This window comes from Harpia harpyja, chromosome Z, assembly GCF_026419915.1.
Source record: "Harpia harpyja isolate bHarHar1 chromosome Z, bHarHar1 primary haplotype, whole genome shotgun sequence".
Lineage (NCBI taxonomy): Eukaryota > Metazoa > Chordata > Aves > Accipitriformes > Accipitridae > Harpia > Harpia harpyja.
In genome coordinates, this window is record NC_068969.1 from 21040292 (window position 1) to 21061960 (window position 21669).

The window sequence follows — 21669 nt, forward strand, 5'->3', positions numbered from 1 at the left end:
GACAGTCACTTCAAATTATGCAGCTGGACTATAAATGCTGCTGCCCGACCCCTCTCGTTGGAGCATTGTGCCCTTGCACATTTACCAGTGGGAGCTACTCGACACTGAAAAGGTAAATTTTCACCTGCTGTGTACAGGCCAATATACTTTACAGAGCTAAATGCACTGCAACCCACAGCAATGAAATTACCATTCAAGAGCATGTGTGGTTCTCAGCAATAACACTCATGTTTTGGAGCAGGAAGCTGTAGTAGCAGCCACTGGGAAGATTAAGAGGTGGGAGTGAGAGAAGGAGCTAATAAAATCTGGAAACTAGAGGAAATCCACATAGGGTAGAATGCATTGGATATTTATGTCCATATATCATATAGAACATAAATAGTGTCATTAAGAACAGCTGCTTGTTATTCCAGAATAACATTAATGGAGAAAAATTTCAAGTACTGTAAATACTGCGGAAATAAAATTTAATTCCAGAAATCCTTTGTATATAATTCTATTATTTGTATATAAAGGGACATGAATCATTTAGGAGCACAGACAGAAAATATGAAGCTGTTAATTCACTGAACAAAATAATCCTGTTTGGCTCTATGAGATATATAGGATATGTAATGCAGTAGGGTATTAGATAATTCTGAGTTTGGAAAATCTTTCAGATATTCCAATCTTTAAAAAAGAACATCATGAGAAAAGACATTCTTCAGAAACTCCACAGACTACTGGTCCTTTTAATCCAGTATCTTAAACAGCAGCTAGTAATGGGTGACTTAGAGGAAGGAGCAAGAACCCTTTTAACAACAATTACGTATACAATTCACTTTTGAAAAACTTTATATTTTACTGCCCTTGGAGTCCCTGAACGCTCCTGCAGCTGTAGTTTCTACCACACCTTTTTCCATAGGCAAACAGCGTATAGTTCCTTAGGGCTAAACAGATTTTGGACTGGAATATAAAATTACCTCAAATATTTTTTTTTTTGCCATGTTTTTTTTTTTTTCTCAACAAGTTCAAAAAACCCCCAAACTTTAAAGCAGAATTGTACTAGTTAGTATTTAGATAAGTGAGAGAGGGGAGGAAAGTGTTCAGAACTTCCTCACATCTGAGAAATATCTTTGTCAAAGACAGAAAATCCCTCAGTCTCTTTCCTCTCAACTAATAAAAGAACTATAACAAATATCCTTTTATCTTTGCATTTTGTTAAATATATAACTTCTCACACTCTCTACTTTCTACCACTTTTAGTATTTTTTCAGTAAGCAAACTCAGACTCCACATTGTTGCAGGCTTCCATTGCAGGGTTTGCAATTCAATTTACATCACCTCACAGATGACCCCATTCCAGCTCACCTACCTGTAACTATTAAGTTTGTTGAGCCACTGGCTGTTCCAAACTGGTTTGTTGCCAGGCACATGTAGCTTCCAGCATCAACTTTGGTCACATTGGCTATTCTTAGTTCTCCATCCTTTAATAACATGATTCTAAAAAATTATGACGAGATTTTAAAAGTTGCAGCACTGGTTTGTAGACAAAATGCTTTAATACTCATACTGTTACCCTTAGATATATCAAACTGCATCAATTACCAACCTGATGTTTGAAAATTTTGTGGCCATACACTGACAATATACAACAAATGTGAACCCATCCGTATATTACTCACCATTTTGGACACCAGTAGAACCAATGTTTCAGACATGTATGTATGCCTACGTACGTGTGTGTGTGTGTGAGAGAGAAATCCCACATTAACTCCATCTTTGTCAGATGCACCAATTGAAACTAGAATAATTTTCAACTGTATTACATTGTTTGCCTCATGCAGTCTTGCGTGGAAACTCTGAAATAACTGTGTGTCATTATTATGATGGTGCAATAGGATTTTTCATAAGCAATCCACATTTTGCACTTTTCAGGATTCATAGATACAAGCCTAACACCGACTGCATTGAAGTCAATAGCTCATTTGCACAACTGACTCTCTAGAGTAGGAGTCAGCCCATGCAAGTAGAAACTCAGTACTTGCATAGAAAGCAAACTGAGACTTCACACCGTTGCAGACTTTGTCTCAGTTTATCCCCTACGCTAGAGCAGGAGCGACCTGCAGATGTAGTAGAGGTATGCTTTGCGAAACGACTTGAAGGAAAGAAAATTCCCTCCACCCCACACAAATTCCACCAGGGAGAGCGATGCCTAACGGACAGACAGCATGGAACAAACCAGAAAGATGCTTATAAAAAATGTGGACAAAAGACGACCCACAGTACTGCTATAGACAGAAGAGCACCAGCATCCCAACGGCAGAGATGACATCCTAGACAACAGCCCTGGAGGGAGGTAACGGTAAGGCTAATTTGACTCCCTTTTTCCCTATTTCTAGTCCTCCCATCTGTCATATCCTCAGATGCAGGGCCTCCTACCAAGTATTCCCTAAGATAACCTGGAGCAGCTGTATAACTAACTGTATATAAAAATGTCCAGAATAATTAACAAAAAAGTAGACATCATCCTGATACGCCTAAATCAAAAAAGCTTCAGAGCTTCTTTCTCAGATCCCATCACTCCATTTCAAAGGCACCAAATGAATCACAGCGAGGCTATTTTGTCGGCTCCCTAAGCACCTTTAGCTAGAAGGTATTTTGGAAATGCCCCAAACACCCACATCTAGCTACACAGAATCAAAAGAACAGCAAACAACATTAACACTCCACAGGAACCTCTAACCACATTAGTTGAAGTCTTACACAGTTGTCAGAGTAAGTATCAGCTGAGAAGGCAGCAAATGTCATGAAACTTAACATTGCTATCTTCCCTTTCTCAGAGGAGTCATGAGGATTTTGCCTTCTCAGTTGTATGTACTTCATTTATTAACCTGCTGCTTTATTCAGTAAAAAATTCATTAAATACCTACCCCTGCTACTCTTTTTATTTTTAACATACTTGAGGCAAATTAGTATTAATGGAACTTCATTTGTCCCAGCTTAGATTTAGTTCTCTAAAGTTAAATACGTATTACAAAAAGTAGATGGGGAAGTCTGCTGTTAGGTGGGAATTGGGATCACTGCCTTTCTTCTCAAAACTTGTCCCAAGCATGGGATAAGCAGGATGCTCACTTGAAAAAACAGGTTCCTTGCTTTTCTGGCATTCACACACTGTATCTAAAAGCTCAGTGTGAGCAATTCTCCGTGTGAAACCCCACATGTGCTATGGTGGCTTATGAAGGATCATGCAAGCTTGAAACCGCTGCACCAGTTGCAGGGCAAGTCTGTATTAGAACTGAAAGCAGGCATGGCTAAGACACACCTGGTGAATGCACCACCTTAGATGTACTTGCACTGCTGAAATAAAAGTTGGCCCATAAAAGGTATATGCTTCAGTAAGCTGCACGGTCATTAATTATTTATATTGATTTATATTATAAATAATACAGCGTTACAATATTTTTGGTTGGTGGTTTTTTGCCTTTTTTTTTTTCCAAGCAATGCATCTGAATCCATTATTTCAGAGAATAAAGCTGGTAAATAAGGGCAGCAGAATGCAACTCTGGAGTTTGATGGGTTCAGTGACCTTTACCTTCACCCTTAACTTCTCTGATCCTCCAAAACCATGTTTGCTAACCACAGACCACAGCAGTGGGAGTCTATCATGGCTCTGTAGTTATGCTGCTCCTTTCCCTTACCACCAAATTCACCTAATCCTCAAGGCCACATGGAGACTGCATTTTAAGTGTCTGAAAGCAGGAGTCTGGATTCCTTCCACAGCTGCACTGCTATTACACAGCTCTACAATGAAACACACTCTAGAAATAAGTACCACTTTTAACTGTTTTTCTTAATTATTCTCAATTGCATTTTATATTTTCTTATAAAAGGTGTTGCAACACTCATTGCTGCAGCTGAAATACATTTCCTTTGGGCAAAGGTGACACAATAACAACATTAACAGATGCAAATTTTAAGTGGTAACAAGTCACTTTGTTAGAATGACAGACAAAAGCATCTTAAATGGGGGAGAAAAGAGTTATAAATAGACAGTTTAATCAGTTTACATCTGGAGGTAACCATCTTTCAGTCTTCCAAAGTGTACTGAGGTACCTAAGCCAATGTGGCAGTGTTTGAGGCCTGTTTGTAAGGAGGGTGTGCTTCATCAGTGTCAGCGCAGCTGACCTCCCTGAGGCTTATTAACTTGGGTTCTTTTTGAAAATTCAGAAGTAATATTTGGCTGCACTTTATATTAGATGGAGCATTTGTAACTAACTAAATCTTGCAATAGGGTTTATAGGTATTTTAAATGTGCTAAAGAAGTGATTAATACATTTTATAGGGAATTATAATGACATCAATAAAAGGTGTTAAAATGTATCAATTCTGGTTGAAAGCAAGCTATTGAGATGTTGGACTTTCTAGCTATCTGTATATTTTGCAAAGGCTTGTATCGCATCATCTCCTTTGAAGCAGTTTCCAGTAGAAAAAATACAAAACCAAATGAAAACCCAACACTGTTGACAAAGCCTGAGATCAAATAAAGGAAAAAATAGGATCGGGGTATAAACCAGAAAATGTCCATTGTTTAATTAAAACGAATCACATTCGTGATTCTGAGCTATCTGCAAGTCTAGCTTGCCTAAAATAATTAAGCAATAGGCTTATTAAAACCAAGATATAATTATTAAAAAAACCCCCAAACAAACAACAAATCAATTCTAGAAAAAAATTATTGTCGAAATAAAATCTTTACTGGTAAATTAAAAAAGAGAAACGCTTTACTTTTTCAATTACAAAACAGTAAATGCAGCACAGCCTATGAAAACACTAAACCCAGGAATAGCTCTACCCCTTCCTGCTGAAGCATTACACAAACTGAAGCTTTTAGTATACTTAAAATTATTAGATATTCACATACTGTTATAAAACAAATGTACTGTGGCTGGCCTGCTGCCAGGAAGTGATCTGGATCTCTAAATACAGAAAAATAACACATCCTTTAGCATTCCCTGTATCTACAAGCGTTTTTCCAATACATTTTGTTGAAGGCCAGCAATTTTCAAAGTGAATGCCATTTTCCACAAGCTGCACACTTTTGATGCACTGGCAAATGGCAGAAACTTTTAGCCCTGTAAAATAGACATAATTGGCAGAATAATGCTTTGGCACATATCCATTTGCACAACAGGAGACTGATTTAGGACCTGTTTCGTTCTCAGATCAAAACATCATTGACAAAATCATCATCTCTAAGTCTTAAGCTAAATTATGGGAAATTCATCTTCGAGAAGATTCTTTTTTTCCAATAGTCAAAGGGATGGCATAAAAAATGCCGAAACAACCCAACTAAACAAACCTACAACAGCCAAATGTCTTAACTCATGCCCATGCTCTTTGAGGTCGACAGAACGGGGAGAGGGATTAACCAACTTCACGACTTCAGGGTTCTTGACTTGAGAGGCCCATGATGGTAAAACTATGAGAGTCCTCCTGTCCCACCCAAACTAGGAGCATGTATTTGGCATTACAGATCTTCCAGACAGCTGAGGGACTTCAGTGGGGTTAAAGTCTCCATCAGTTCTGCCCCATCTGTCAAGTTTTATACATGACATTATAATTTGTTATTTGTTATCTTAGTCATAACTGACCATGGAGAAATCCAACTGTGAAATAAGCGCATGCACTTCTCATACTGATAAATTATTTTAGTATTGTTACAGACTGCACCAAATTTTCACATTTCAGATACTGAAACAAGTATCATCTGGGACTGGAGGGCAAGTGGTGCTCCAGGATGCCAATCTGAGATCTGTCAACTTCAGTATCTGTAGTGTAAGAATAATCAAGCTATTCTGCATTCACTGTCCCCACACCTACTTGCTCAGAGAACTGGGACAGCATCATCTGGAGGTCTGCATAGTTTTACCTTACCAACCAGAATCCTGTTAAATTGAAGTGTTGGTGCAGTACAACCATATACACATGACTAAGGGCCAGAATATGCCTCAGGATCCAAGACCACAAATTTAAGATTCAAGACCTGAAATTTAGTGTCATTAATGAAACCGTTAATGAATGCAGATTTTTCTCATCTTCCTGTGACAATACTTTATTACTGAAATAACAGACATAATCAAATGAAGTAATCACTGCCTTTTTTGTCAGATTATTCAGCAGAAGAGTCAACTATTTTAGATCCTTATTGATATGAGAATAAACACAAACATATTGCTTTCCAGTTCATAACACTTCAGTACAAAGCAACAGTGGAAAAGTGGGTCAAAACTGCCTTTTTATATATCAATCAAATTCCAGCTAAATTAAACCAGATTAATTAACAAGAAAGGCAGCAAAAAAAAAAAAGCTCCTATTGAAGCACTGGTAAGTAAGTGCATTACTTTCCACATCACGGCATTTCAAACTGTAGCGCAAAATGAAATAAAAATACTTAATTCAAACCATAGAGAAGATAAAATAAGTAGCTGATACTTCTAAGAATCATGCAACATTTTATCAGGAATTATTTCTCCTCTTTTCTTTCCCCCTTAGTTTGACATCACTTCACCACAGTTAAAGATGCTGAAACTGGAGATTTTTAAGACAACTGCACTAGAATGTCTTTTAGTGAAGTTGACATTTGCAGCACCTTTTCATTTTTTTCTAGTCTTGGTAAATCTAGAAACATCTAGGAATAAAGGAAGATTTGTTTACAAGTGAAATGCTGCTCCATACGATCTCAAAATCCTTTGTATTAATCTGTTTCCAGTCAGATATTTGAGCCAGGAGCACAGGACCCACTACAGACAACATGTAGCAGCTGTCTAGTACTATATATCAATTACAAATCATATACATACATAAAACATACAAAGAAATCTTTAAAGGGGTATCTAGGTTGCAGCATATTTTGGTATGTCTTCTGGTTTTGATGAGTTAAACTAGTATCGAGTGAATTTAATCTTGGTTAAACATCTAATCCTCCTTTTTTGGAGGATAAAGAAAAATAAAAGCACATTCACCTGGAGATGGAGGTGTGTCAGGCCAGCTTTTCAACACAGAAGAAGGTACATGAAGGCAACTACAGTTTCCATCCTCTGCTTTCTCTACCTGGAGACACTAGGGGCTATAGCCTGCTATCAGTAGCAGCTGCTCCACATTAATTTGGAATAAACAAAACCTAGTTGTGGCTTAATGACTGCAGATAAAATACACTTTAGAGAAAATTTTTAAAGGCCTTATAATGAGATGGTTGTCAAGGAACAGCCTGAATAAGTTACAAGCTGCTCCCAGCGTGGTGGTACACACTATAACCGTGATATGGGGTGAAAAATTACCTGTGCCAGGTAATCAGGTACCCTCAGTACCTGATCTGGCAGTCATTAAAACCAAGAAGATTCTTGCTAATTCTTGATTATTATGCTCATTACATCACCCAAAATTATTTATTTCAAAGGTCCAAAACTGCATTCTGGTGGGAAGCATTATCTTCCTTCAATACCCAATTAATTTAATTCCCATTTTCTGTCTTTTCTTCTGCATGTTCTACAGTGACCCCTATGCTTTCACTTCTCTCTGTATTCCACTGCTCTTTACTGTCTACCTCTCTTTATTCAAGATATTCTAAAAAAAAACCAAACCAAAACAAAACAAAAAACCCCACATATTTTGCAAAACTAACAAGAAGCAAGATTGTATTCTTCAATGTTGAGCGGTTTCTCAGTCCAGAGCTTGTGAATCCATTTTGAATTATATTTTCCTCCCTCCACAAGACATATCATATTCAGCTCATTTAATTAAAATCTACTGAGTCATTATCCAAATCTTCTACAGACTGAAAACGCAGCACCATTTAAAAATAAATTAAGAATACAAGCAACAGTGCCATCAAAATGAAAATCTTTCAGGTTTTACTGAAGTAATGTGGTCAGTACCTCCACCAAAATGTAAGTTCTTTTACAACAAAATACTGTGAATACACTGAAGTAATGCAATATTTGTGCTTCATTTTTATTATTCAAATGGGAATTTTCTTAAAACATACTGATTCAATCCATGTTGCTGCATCTTATGTGACATTTTCACTTTTACAGCTGACATTAAGGACTAGTTCCACAATCACGCTAAGCCATGTTTGCCCTCTAAGCCTTCCAGAAAGCATTCCCAGTTTAGGTACTGTCCAAACTAGCATGGTATAACCACGGTATCTATACCAGAGTGCTGGTGGAGTGTGCTGGCACGTCCTCAGAAGAGGACACACTCCAACATTTGTTATGTTTACATGAAAAACAAAACATTACACTGTCCCTGTTCTCTACCAACACAGAGTAACTCCACCGTACCACAAGCAGACGTACCAATATCAGTAAGAATATGGTTTTAGCTACTCAAGGGCAACTAGATTTGGGAAACTATACATGTATTTATCCACGTGGGATATAGTGCAAGAGCTGTTCCCTTGCAGGAACTGACTTACAGAGACAAAATAACTTGCTGCACTCTTTGAAGACTGTGATTTCCCTCTTGCTCTTTACAAGCAAATGGCAACTGTAAGGGAGGGGAACGTCAGTCTCCATCTCACACTCAATCTCTGTCTGTCTCTCCTAAGGAGCGCTCTGTGAGCCTGAACCCTACCATAGGTCTGAGCTCCAAATGTAATTAAGCTCATTATGCCTCCCCTACCTCTCCCAGGTAAAGTGCATGCTGGACCTCTGTGGCCAGCATTAGCCCTTTTGGGAACTCAGTCCTTCCTTTTCCCGCAATTAAAAAAGACACCCCCCCACCCCATCCCCCCCAAACAGACTTCTCCATTAGAAATGTAGTTAATGGTTGAAAAATGTACTGCTAATTGGAAACACTTTCCTGAATTGCAAGAATTGTAGAACTGCAAGAAATTCATGAATTGCAATTATTCATAGCAGACAGTAATGAACTCCAGTGCTTTCTGCAAAGAATCGCATTTCTGCTTTTCTCTGAAGGCAAGTGTACTTCATTTAGATTAATTCAGGATTATTGGCTTGTTATGTTTCTACTGTAAGGCATTTGCAGTGTGCGGTCAAAAATATAGTAAGAGACACTTTGGGCCACATTTTGGAAATACCTGCACTTTGCAGAACTGAAAGCCATAATTTATGTTCATAAATCTAAGCAGGCAGCATCATGCATGATCAATACATTTTCAGAAACTGAACATTGCTTTCTTTAGCCTGGTACCATAACCACAAATGAAATTGGTGGGTACTGCTTTTGAAGGGCAATCCAAAGCAACCATTAAGACTAGATCTGATGTCTATTCAGACAGATAGCTCACAAAGCAATGCAGAAGTGGTGGCTGGAATGCTCTTCTCTTGGACTTGTGTGGAGCCCTGCAAGGTCCAGCCATGCCTGGCAGATTTCAGTATCACGAATCAAACCTACACAGGTTATCTGAAGGCTGGTGACAGGCAGCTCCAACAAGAGACAAGCAGGAACAGGAACGATAGCATTCTTCCTGCCTGCCTTTTTAAGGAAATGGTACAGGGACAAAAAACAGGAATTTTCCTAAATGCGGAATATCAAGTGCTATGCATTTATGTACATGCTTTACAAAAGTGACCATAAAAATACAAACAAATGAGTAACATCAAAAAGAAACAGGTTTCACTCAAGTTTTAGAGATCATTGGTGGCCCCGTGTTACAGACTTACTTATCAATGTGATACTACGTCATTACAAGACGATGGGAGGTTTCACAGAAAGAAAAACCAACTAGTGTTATTCCGAATGAGATTTTGCTTGCTTGCTTGCAAGGCATGCAGCCAGCTAGTGAGTCTGTGGTACCGTGTCAAGCTCTATAATGACAGATGCCTAATCTTCTGCCAAATTGCCACATTTGACAACACTTAATACTAGAACACATGAAAACCATCGTGGTCCCTGTGAAGAAAGAGCCAGAGCTGCACAGATCAAGATGACAGCAAGTGTCCAAACCTTTTGGGTAAAAGGAGAGAGCTCTAACCTTACGATGGAGCAAATAATGGTCCAATTGCAGCCTCTCAAAGTTTTGATCTATCTGGTAGCATCATCTGCATTTAGAAATTTCAAAACAAAACCACAACATTGTGTATTACAGAAATAGGACTACAAGAATTTCACCCAGCTCAGAAATAGCTTCCCAGTGACAGGCTAAGCTTTGTACAACCTAACACAAAGTCCTAGAGGAGGAGGGATACATTCATAAACACACGACACACTGCCATGGCAATCCTTCAAAAACAAAACGTTCAGTTTCCTCAGTCTCATGTTTGGACTTTTGGCCACTTCAGTGATTCTGCTGTCCCTGAATTACCCTGCAAAGTACAGGGTGATACCAGAGCGTTGCAAGAGGAACACTCGTAGTCATCTGGTCCTCACTGCTCCCAGGCAAACCCTATGACCTTCTGTGGCTGTTGCTGTGAATACAGTCTGTATCTAACTCAGATAGTCCAGCAATTAACTAGCTGCAGAAAGGCTGACCACAGGGCAGACTAAACTCCCAAACAGTTATTCTGCTCCTAAGAGTTTTTACAGCCTGTACAGAGTGCTCAAATGCTGCAGCTGGAATGTCCTAAGTATCAAACTGCCTAGTTTCATGTTAACTCACATCTGTAACTCTCTTAACTACACCTTTCATCCAAGGGTTTTTTTTCCTGTCCCAGTTCACTACCTGAAACTCTCAGTCTATGCAAATATTGAAATGTAAAACAGAAAGCTTGAAAAGGCAGTAGTCCCTAGCGTTGGAAAGATGTAAAGCAACCGGCTGCTCCAGAGTGCAGAGACGTATGCTTCTGTATAGTTTGATTATACAGTTTAATCAGTAGACTTGGGCAATTTTAGTTTATGACTAATTCAATAATGCTTTAATGGTCATTGCTGGAAAAAAGGTTTACATGTTGTTGGAAGTCAATAGCTGAGGATATAGGTGAATCACAAACTCTCTACGGAGAATTACTAACACCAAAACACATTCACTATCATGTAAACACTAAAGAAATGGCAACATGTCATTACTGGTAGATAAAAGTTCATAGTTGCTTGAAAAGAACCTGAAAGTCTATTTTCATTTTCTTTTCCTGTTTTCAGCTGAACAACATACACATGACATTAAGTATATGTATGAACAAGTACATTCATAATGAGTACACATCTCATTTTCTTTCACAAACCTCTTAGTTCTTCCTGAAGTCATACAATCTTAATCTTTTCAATGGCTGAACTGACTACAGATCCATTAGTCACGCTTGTAAGTATATTCATCACCCATCCGTCATCTACCCCTACTACTGAGAGATGACCAGCACTTACACAGTGTCCAAGGGAATGAATTTTTATAACGGCATTAACAAAATTTTAAAAGTTATTTTCTGTTCTGTCCCATACATATCACTGCTCTATTATTTAACTGATAATGCACACTGAGCACGTTTGCACCCACCCATGCACAGTGACGCTTGCGTCACTTTCCTAAGTGTTCCCAGTTAATTTACAACACTTGGATACAAGTGGTTTTAGTGTTTTACTTTTTCTTTCTGAAGTGTATCACACTTCTGCCAATATTGATTTTCATGTGTCACCATTCAGCTCAAGTGTTTGGGTTTATGAGGTCCATCTTCCAATCACCTGGAAAACGTTGCATATTTCTTTTTTCTGTATGTGTCTCTGTGTGCGTGACCTACAATTTTGAGTCATCTTTGCAATAACTTTTCCCATATAAACAAACACAGTACTAGAATGGTAAAAGAATCAGAATATCAGAATGGCAAGAGTGCTGTTCTGGACCTATCAATTATTAACTTTTGCCAACTGGAAATTTTTTTTTTTTTTTTAAAATCTCCTTCCCCCCCCCCTCAGCCACATTATCACCATGGCTGTAATACGCTTCATCTGCCTCCTTGCCAGCATATTCAGAGTATTTTGTTAAAGGCTTTAAGTACTGTTTTGTAAGCTTTGTATTTCCAGTTTTTTATCAGTACCTGGTTCTAAATCAGGCCAAACTCTACATTAAACTGAATATAAAATCTGGCCCTTGACCTTAAAGAAAGCAATATGCATGTACTCTCAGTGCTTAGATACAATAACAATTAAAAAACAACCAAACAACGCCCCCAGCTAGACAGGCTTCAGAAATACTTCATGACTATTTCAATCTACAGATGACACTATTGCATAAAAAGACATAAACACACTTTTTGTAAGAGTAAAACAAATAAACCAATGTAACTTGATACCTTTCATTTTCGTGTAGCTGCTCACCTCCCTTCTTCCAGGAGCATTTGGCCTTAGGGGAAGCTTTGGGTTTGCATTCAAAAGTAACTGTGCTGCCTATTTGAACCTGGATCAGTTTCTTCATTGGATTCTTAGAAAAATCTGGAGCAGAAGCTGAAACAGAAGGGATAATGAGAGTGAAGTAAAGCACCTTTAATCATATTAATGATACTGCTATTTAGCACTTACATGACACTTCTCAGCTTCCAAACATAATTAAAAGCATGAATTAGTTAATTCAACATGATCCTTCTACTGGACAATCATGCATTTCTCCTCCTTATGCTGGTACAAAAGTAAAGGTCTCAGCTGTGCAGAGTACGTCACCTAAGGAAGCATGCACAGAAGATCACACTGACTTGATCTGAGCTGAAGCTCAGTGAACCCAATGAGCTTTAAGGACATGCCTAACTTTACACTTTGCTGAACGTGACCATACATGACTTGTCTAAGTTCAGGGAGGGCAGTCAACACCGTCAGTCTCATTAAAGCTCAAGGAACTGGCTGGCTTCTAGTTTTGTGTGAGAATGCACGTTGGTATGTTAGTGTCCTGGTTTCAGCTGGGATAGAGTTAACTGTCTTCCTAGTAGCTGGTACAGTGCTATGTTTTGAGTTCAGTACGTGAAGAATGTTGGTAACACTGATGTTTTCAGTTGTTGCTCAGTAGTGTTTAGACTAATGTCAAGGATTTTTCAGCTTCTCATGCCCAGCCAGTGAGAAAGCTGGAGGGGCACAAGAAGTTGGCACAGGACACAGCCAGGGCACCTGACCCAAACTGGCCAACGGTGTATTCCATACCATGTGACGTCCCATCCAGTTTAGGAACGGGGAAGTGGGGGGGGGCAGGGATTCACCGCTCAGGGACTGGCTGGGTGTCGGTCGGCGGGTGGTGAGCAATTGCACTGTGCATCATTTGTACATTCCAATCCTTTCATTATTGCTGTTGTCATTTTATTAGTGTTATCATTATCATTATTAGTTTCTTCTTTTCTGTTCTATTAAACCGTTCTTATCTCAACCCACGGGTTTTGCTTCTTTTCCCGATTTTCTCCCCCATCCCACTGAGTGGGGGGGAGTGAGTGAGCGGCTGCGTGGTGTTTAGTTGCTGGCTGGGGTTAAACCACGACAGTTAGACACGTATGTTAGATGACATAAAATTACAGCGCACCTCACTCTGAATGGGTATACTTTGCATTAGCTAAGAGTTAAGTAAAGGCCCATGGCTTCTACCTATACTAACACTGAACTTTGAGAGGCAATTCAGCATTTTAGGAGACCAAGACTGAGGGAGCAGTCTGCTGATCGACTGTAACCTTAACAACAGAAAGGAAATAACTCACGTCCCCAAAACACGCTGCTCTTAGAAGGCTGTTTTGAAATCAGTCTACGCTGGAGGTAGAAATTGCACAAGCATACGAGTGCATAAGGCAGTTGCAAGCCCAGCGTCTCCCTCAAACAAACAGTTGTCTCTATTTTAGACTCAAGCACTCGCCGTCTGAACGACCGAATGACAATCCCTTGTCCCCTTGGTCAAGAAAGGCGGCTCACTAGAGCAGCCTGTCGCTTTTAAATGACATGGCTCCCCTGGGAGCTCTGGAACCAGTGCAGAAGGGGAGTGCAGCTGACGGGGGTGCGGAGCCAGTGCTGCCTCTGGACCACGTGAGCTGTTTTAATCTTCAGGCCTGTGTCCAAGCCCCCGTCTCTGCTCTTCCGCTAATGAATAATTTAGCTGTGTTCTGTTTTAAAGCAATGAATGATTGGACTGTAAATCCTCTGGAAGCAGATGAGTCAACTCCTCGGCGCTGCAGATAAAAGATATCAGGTCGCCAAAAATGTTTATTTTGGTGATAGCATCTGAGGGAGTTAAATTTGAGATCATGACGAGGTGGAATATGAGGTAGGTGGAGGGGGTGTGGAGAGGGAGAATGAGGCTTGTGTTTTCCTGAAAAAGGAAAAAAAAAATCTTACCTACAACCCTGAGGTCTGCACTCGAAGAGATGACGCCATGTTTATTTTCAGCTATGCATTGGTATCTGCCAGAATCTGTCAGATTTAGATTTGATATTGTAAGTGCACCATTTTCAATTTGGATCCTTCCCTGAATATTAAGAAAAATATCTTTATTGATGATATATTTCCTGTGAAAAATTTAAAATAAGTAAGAAATATAAATAGGACAGCATAAATACAATAAATGGGGTAAATGTAACGGCATAATCATGAGAATACTTCTAAAATAAGTGACATGACCGCATCATGGTATGGCGACAATGATCAGATAGAGAGACTTGCCAACACAGCGTATGAAATTGATTCTTCAAACTTGCTCAGTTTCATAGAGGTTTTGCAATCTCAAATACCCTCGTATTTCCCCAGAAATATGGACAAAATCATACTAGGCTCCTCATGACAGCCCAGAGTATCCAAACTATACAGATGGCACTGGCATTTCGTACTATTTAGAGATTTCACACATGCCATTTGCTAATGAGCTCTCTGTAATACTATGCAGAAAAAATTCCAACAGTCGTTAAACGGAAGACACATATTTAAGTGCCTTAGAGCCGACAAAGCTACTGAAGCATAGGGATCTTCTCACCTTACTTATTCTTGGAAGGCTGTATCAATTATGGTAAGAAGTGACTAATTAGAGGACGGAGTGGCAGGAACTGGTGAGAAAAAGGAACCAGTGACAAAAGACAAAACCAAAGGAGCTTCTCCTTTGGGAAAAACCAGAGAAACAATAACGGACAAAAGAACAAACTATTTTCCCTAAAACGTTTTCTGATTTTTTTTTTTTTTTTTTTTTTTTTTTTGATCTGGACATGGCTTACCAGGCCTAATGCAATGGTATTCACTCTCTGCCTTTTCCTAAGGGCATGCACTTACAGTTGGCCTCACTGCAGCATGACTCCGGCTATCTATGGGCAGCCAGGACAGCTCAGCTCAGCTCCTTCCTTGACAGGTCCCCTCCCAGTTTACTGCAAGGAGCTCAGCCAGTTAGACAAAGGACAAAACAATCCCAAAGAGGAACAGGCCTGAGTCTCCACGTCTTGATCCTCTCTCTAGCATCCCAAGCTGCTCTTCTTACTCTTCCCTACAAGACATTTGTTTATGGAGAAGGGGAGCTAAGCGGAACAACCCCAGCAGATTTTTGTGGAGGAGACCCAGCATGAAGAAGGGTTATTGCAGTCAAGGAGCTCAAGACAACTGATCACTACACACAGAGAACTCCTCTTCCGACATGTCCTCAGTGCCAGCTTTCAAAGAGTTAGTCCTGTAGTTTACAGTCCTTAAACATTTCCAGTCAGTCATGCTTATGCTCTGAAACCATGCCAAAAGACTGGACACACCAATATTCAAAAGTGGAGACGTGGGAACAGTGAATGAGAGAAGATATTTTTGTACTTACTGAGGTAAAAAAAGTACATTACCTCAGTGACTTTGTATGATACGGTAACAATGCTCTTAAATCACTGAGATGAGATTTTGTACTCCCTCATTTAACCTGTCCACAAAACACTACCATTCCTTTTAGTGAGCATGTAACTATAACACTCTGAATGGTAAGAAATGTTTTTCAGTGCTTAGATCATTTTTCATAGCCATCCACTGAATTCACTTTAGCAGTCGCTCTTTCTCCTTCAACTCTGAGTGCCAGCGTTGAGCACAACGCATTGGCCCAGGGCAAAATGCTTCCTGCGATGGGCTAGTGCCCATAGTTTATATACCTGATAACCTGAACTGGGCAGTTTTCTTAATGAAGCAGTGAGATTTAAAATCAATATGGGATCAGATGCTTTTCTGCATTTCTGATCTGGGAGACCAAGTATCTCACCTTCGAAGTACAACCTCTTTTCCCTGTCAACAAATGCATTACTTTCCATTCATTTACTTTAACAATTGTATTAAACAGCAATGTAACATAGGTATTTGCTTTGTATTTCATTCGTTGCATCAAGTAATGGTGACCCTATGAATTTTTAGGATTTTTGTCTTTTTTCGTTGAGAAGTTTGAATATGTTTTCTTATTACCTTTAATGAAATGCCAATAGCAAGTATAACAAAATCATTTAAGTTCTCTATCCCTTACTTATGGTTCTTAATGTATAACTTTAATTAAGCTTCCTTCTCCAGTCTTTCCTTACATACTTATTTCTATGCTTCTATCATTGCTTTTAAATCTGCTTTTAGCTGGGCTATTTTTGTACAACATAATTTGTCTCTGTTTCTGGTATCGCAGCTTTTGAAGCTTCCATCTGGATGCTCCTGACAAACATATGAAAACCAGTATCAAATATTTCTCTTGACTAATTACATGGACTTTTGCGAATTCTCATACTTATATGAAGTACTATTGATTTTACATAGCATCATGTTTTCAAAATAGAATGTTACCTCTATTGACAGTTGGTCTCCATTCTTCAGCCACCTATACGATGGTTTGGGCTTCCCACTTGCTCTGCAATCCCAGTATAAGGTGTCCTCTACAGCAACTTCAGTATCTTTTATCATCTGGATCCAGTGAGGTTTTGCTGCAGATGAAATACACATCAGCAACAAAGACCCTAACAAGTTACTGTTCCATATGAGAATTAAAGGGCTAACTTGCATGGCACTCATCAGTTTTCTGCATAGACTGGTTTGTACCAACAGAGGTTCTCACTGGTTGTGCTTCAGGTCACATAACGGAACAATATACTCACTGTTCCTTTTATACATTTTCATTACAAGCAGTAAACCAAAAGAAAATTGAGATTACAGATCACTAAAGCTGAACTAGTGAAACAAATATTAAAATCACTCATGATTAAACAACACAACTTTGAAATTGAGGTAAACGTAAGATAAAGAAATTAGTGGTGACACTGGAATTAAATAATTGATGTAGCTAAATCATCAAATTAATGCTGAATTAATCCTTTAAGTCCTCAAAAAAAAAAAGAATGGTATGTCAGATTTAGTTCCAAATTCCGTTTAAATTGTTTTCTAATGCTAGTCAGTACTGAACTGGATGAATACACGAATATACAAGACTGGTTTTGAAAGCATTAGTCTTAGCACAGCATTTGGGTGAGGCAAACAGGAATATGGCCTGAAAGTCCCCCAAAATCACTAATTTTTAAACGAAATTTTGATGTATTAATACCATACATCCTTCAGAATTACCTAAAATACAATTAAAACTGTAGAGATAGAGTTTAAAACATCTGTTACAGCTTTCATAGGTTAAAAAAAAAAAGCACGCTCACTTGGCAAATAAACATCACTGCATGAAAGACAGCATTAGTTTATTCCTTTAGTGCTATTTCACACAAGAGCACAACACTGTTTTCTAGCTAATTCATGTGAATTTTCTTTGAATTTATTCAATTTACTAGAAAGTTTATAATCTCAATATATGCTATTTCTCCAAGAAAAAAAAATTCTGGACATTGCATATGGAGAAAACAGATAAAAAGTAGGGTGAAACTTGGTTGCAAATATATAGCTAAGGGCCAAAGAATTTTCCAGAGTGAATTTGATTACCCTAAAGATTTTCCTAAATTGGTAATTTAGGAAAATCTCGTAACACTCTCATATCAAAACAACTAGGGAAAAAAAAAAATCCCTGGTGGTACAGGAAAATATTATTATTTAATAGATGAGTTTTGGAAGCACAGAAGGTCAGATTAATTCCTGTTGAACTTCCTACTACCATGGAGTTACACCAACAATTAATTCAGACCAGGGAAATTAATGACTCGCTGACGGCCACAAGGGAAGTCTGCAGCGCAGCTGAGAGCTGAACCCGTTCCATTGCCATAGGCACAAGACCAGCAGACCAACGTTTGGCTGAGGGTTGGTATTAATCTCATTAAAGAAGATTCACTCTTTTCTAGCATACAAATTTTCTCTCCATCATACATTCTGCAATGCAGCGATAAGATCTCAACACGATCATGTACACTACCATACTTTTATGGCAACAAGGATTAATACTATTTATGATTTATGTATACATACTTAGGATTAACTTCTCACAGAAGAACTTACTAAAATGTATTCATTGAGATACTAACTTAGGAGGTTTGGGAATTCAACCAGTATTTGCTGACAGTGAAACCCTCTCGTTACTTCTTTTGTTTTGCACGTCCCTTATACCCTGTGAGGTTAAATGCCTTTCACTGATTTGGAGATGATTTTTTTTTTTTTTTTTTTTACACTCTCTTTATCAAGGTCAGCTCTGAAAGACAGGATAACCTTATCTTCATGTCAGACAAATGTACTATCTTACTGATTAATTTTGGTTAAATCTTGGAAGTTAATGTTACAACACTGGAGTTCAAGAAAGAGCCATTGCTCTATCTCACATTGTCATTTGGTGTATTTGCCCCACCTGTGTCAAAGGGATGAAAGCTCAGGACTCCACATCAGCATGCTTCCTGCACTTTGCATACCTAAATATTTATGCAACAAGCAACAGTGCTTGAATTATTGATGGATCCATACATGTGCAATATTTCACATCTGCTACATATCTCCACTTGAAAGTAGATTAAATATAGTCTATTTTCAAGTTCAAGATCTTGGATTCAATTCCATTAATAAGAAAAACATTGTCTACACCATAGATCTTCATTTTAAGATTCTTCATGTCAGACAGTCTCCACAGGAGGGTTTCCCAAGTCTCCATGGTAGATATGATAAACTATGTCTTTTTGGAAAGCATGGGAGCAAGACAACCACTCAAATCAGAAATGAACAGAACAGAGCTTCCTAAGCCACAATCTGAGAAATTTATGGTGCTTGTTCATTCGCAAGAGAGTGTTGATGTAGACTTTAGTGATTTCCTTGAAGAAGGCTCTTTTTCTCTTCAAATTACTCATGAAGCAATTCAGCAGAAAGAAGAATACACCTTTCAATCTGCCACATCTCAAAGTCTTTAAAAAAGGCTGTAAAAGTATTAGAAACTCTTTGAAAAAGAACAATTCAACTGACCGGTTCAAAATTGAAAAGGCAGCTAAACAAGGGCAATTCCAGCTGGGAATATTCCACTGCATACTCTGATTCCTGGCCAAGGTAAAGATGGTCCACATTGCAGCAGCTGGGAACAGTGCACACAGGAGGTCACGTAACAGTAGATTTACATATCCTTTCAGAAGATAAGCATGACTTTCCAAGCCCAACACTACCTTTTTTATTGAGCTCTGCCTGACTGTACCTAAATGATTCTGTATATATGGCTTTATTCCTCTTGAAGTTTAGTCAATGCTAGACAAATGATACCTGTTTAGAACACCTGGTTCCACCGCCACATCTGTGCTCTTGAAGGAAGACTAATGACTTGGTAACAAAGCCTCATTCTCTCATGGAGCTACTGCATTGGCTCCGTGTGTAACTTGGATCTTCCTGAGGAGACACCACTCCTTCCTTCTTAAACAAGGAACAGGCAAATAAGCAACATACTTTCATTGAGATGAAAAAAAACCCATGTCCTGTAAGTTGAGAGGTTGGAAGTTAATTTGAATGGAGTCTGTAGTGCAGGGTTTGAGACTGTGACAGGAATCCATATTGTGTGGTAATATTAAGAATTCTTAGGAACTTGCTGTGCAATCTTCATGAAAGAATCATATAAAATTCCCTTAGGACAAAATACTTGTAGGTAACTGATTTTCTAAAGAAGGTTAGCCATCAGCCTCATGGTCAGTCACTTGGAAAAGCACCAGACTCTGTTTTGCTTCAGTTGTTTTTGCTTAAAATATTCCTTGCAATACTCATGGTCCCACAGGCAAGAAGTGATGCAAGTGTGTAATTTCATAAAATTTATCTCAGTGAGAAGACTTGGTCTTTTTGGTGGCTACGATCACCCTTTTCTTCCAGCTAATTAGTCCAGGCAGGTCTTCCTGAAGAAAACAACTGTTGCTTCATTACACTCTAGGGCATCCCTGTAGGCCATAAGGAAAGTGATAACCATTTTTTTTATTTTAGATTTTTAAGATACCTTTTGTGATGACTGTTCTGAGTTTTGATGTGAATGAAGACCAACTGGAATGAGTGACTGCAATGAAGCTCTTGGAAGCAATGGCTGAAGAAGTTAACACTTTTCAGAAGCTGTGCTGAGATCTCATTTCCAAATAATTTGTGGGATACCATGCACAATGTATGTCAATACGTATTTCTATATATTATTTCCTTCAGAACAGGAGACCCTAATAAAAATCTCCTTCTAATTCTGTAAGCCATAGGAATATTCTTCCCCTATACTCAGCACTGGTGAGGCCGCACCTCGAGTACCGCGTTCAGTTCTGGGCCCCTCACTACAGGAAAGACATGGAGGTGCTGGCGCGTGTCCAGAGAAGGGCAACCAAGTTGGTGAGGGGCCTGGAGCACAAGTCTTATGAGGAGCGGCTGAGGATAACTGGGGTTGTTTAGTCTGGAGAAAAGGAGGCTGAGGGGAGACCTTATCGCTCTCTACAACTACCTGAAAGGGGGTTGTAGTGAGGTGGGTGTTGGTCTCTTCTGTCAGGTGGCTGGAGATAGGACAAGAGGAAATGGCCTCAAGTTGCGGCAAGGGAGATTTAGGTTAGATATCAGGAAACATTTTTTTACTGAGAGGGTTGTCAAACATTGGAATGGGCTGCCCAGGGAAGTGGTTGATTCACCATCCCTGGAGATATTCAAAAAGCGAGTGGACAGGGTACTTCAGAACATGGTTTAGGGGGCATGGTTAATGGTTGGACTCGATGATCTTGAAGGTCTTTTCCAACCGAAATGATTCTATGATTCTATTCTATGAATAGCATGAAGGAAAGGCAGAACTTCAGGCCCATGACTTTTGTCTAGACACTGTGCTCTCCCAGAAAGTAAAGGTCTGCTGTACCTCTGCTTGGAGGCAGAAGACTATGGAAAGCTCTTCCACAACAGTCTCTAATTGGGGCTTGCACGTAAGATGCGGTCTGCTTATACACATATCTTTACTTTGAAATTTACAGTCTGAAAGCTGGGCTGGAAATCTCCTTTGAAAATACCTTTGGATAGCTCAGCAGTTGGACAATAAATCAGAGTCAAAAGGAACTTTCCATAGTTCAAGAGAAAGCAGCTATGAAGCATACTGGGAAAAAAAACCAACCAGATAATGTAAACTTCATTCTTCTAGGTAGTATCTGAAAGTCAGGCTATGACACTCATACTGATGCCTACAGCAGCAATGAACCTTATTTTATCTCAAAACTCCAAGTGACTTTACGCATGAATAACTCTTTTTCTGATAAAACAACTGGGCCTAGAGAAGCATCTAAGGCATCCCTGAATATGTCCATTATTTGACTTCCATGCAAAAATAAAAATGCTCTCAAGCAACAGGTAATTGCTACATCATTGGGGAAAGTTTTAGTATATAAAAAAGATGAACAATTTGTCTCT

General features: G+C 39.0%; 1 protein-coding gene across 1 annotated transcript in view; it reads right to left on the bottom strand.

Moving 5' to 3' along the window:
* The window catches only part of CNTN3 (contactin 3), a 117292-nt gene that overhangs the window by 16788 nt on the left and 78835 nt on the right, over positions 1-21669 (bottom strand). The window contains exons 7-10 of the mRNA XM_052776360.1: positions 16663-16799; positions 14233-14362; positions 12228-12378; positions 1355-1482 (exon numbers count right to left, since the gene is read on the bottom strand). Coding sequence (XP_052632320.1) covers positions 1355-1482; positions 12228-12378; positions 14233-14362; positions 16663-16799 — 546 coding nt within the window. The remainder of the gene's footprint in view (positions 1-1354; positions 1483-12227; positions 12379-14232; positions 14363-16662; positions 16800-21669) is intronic.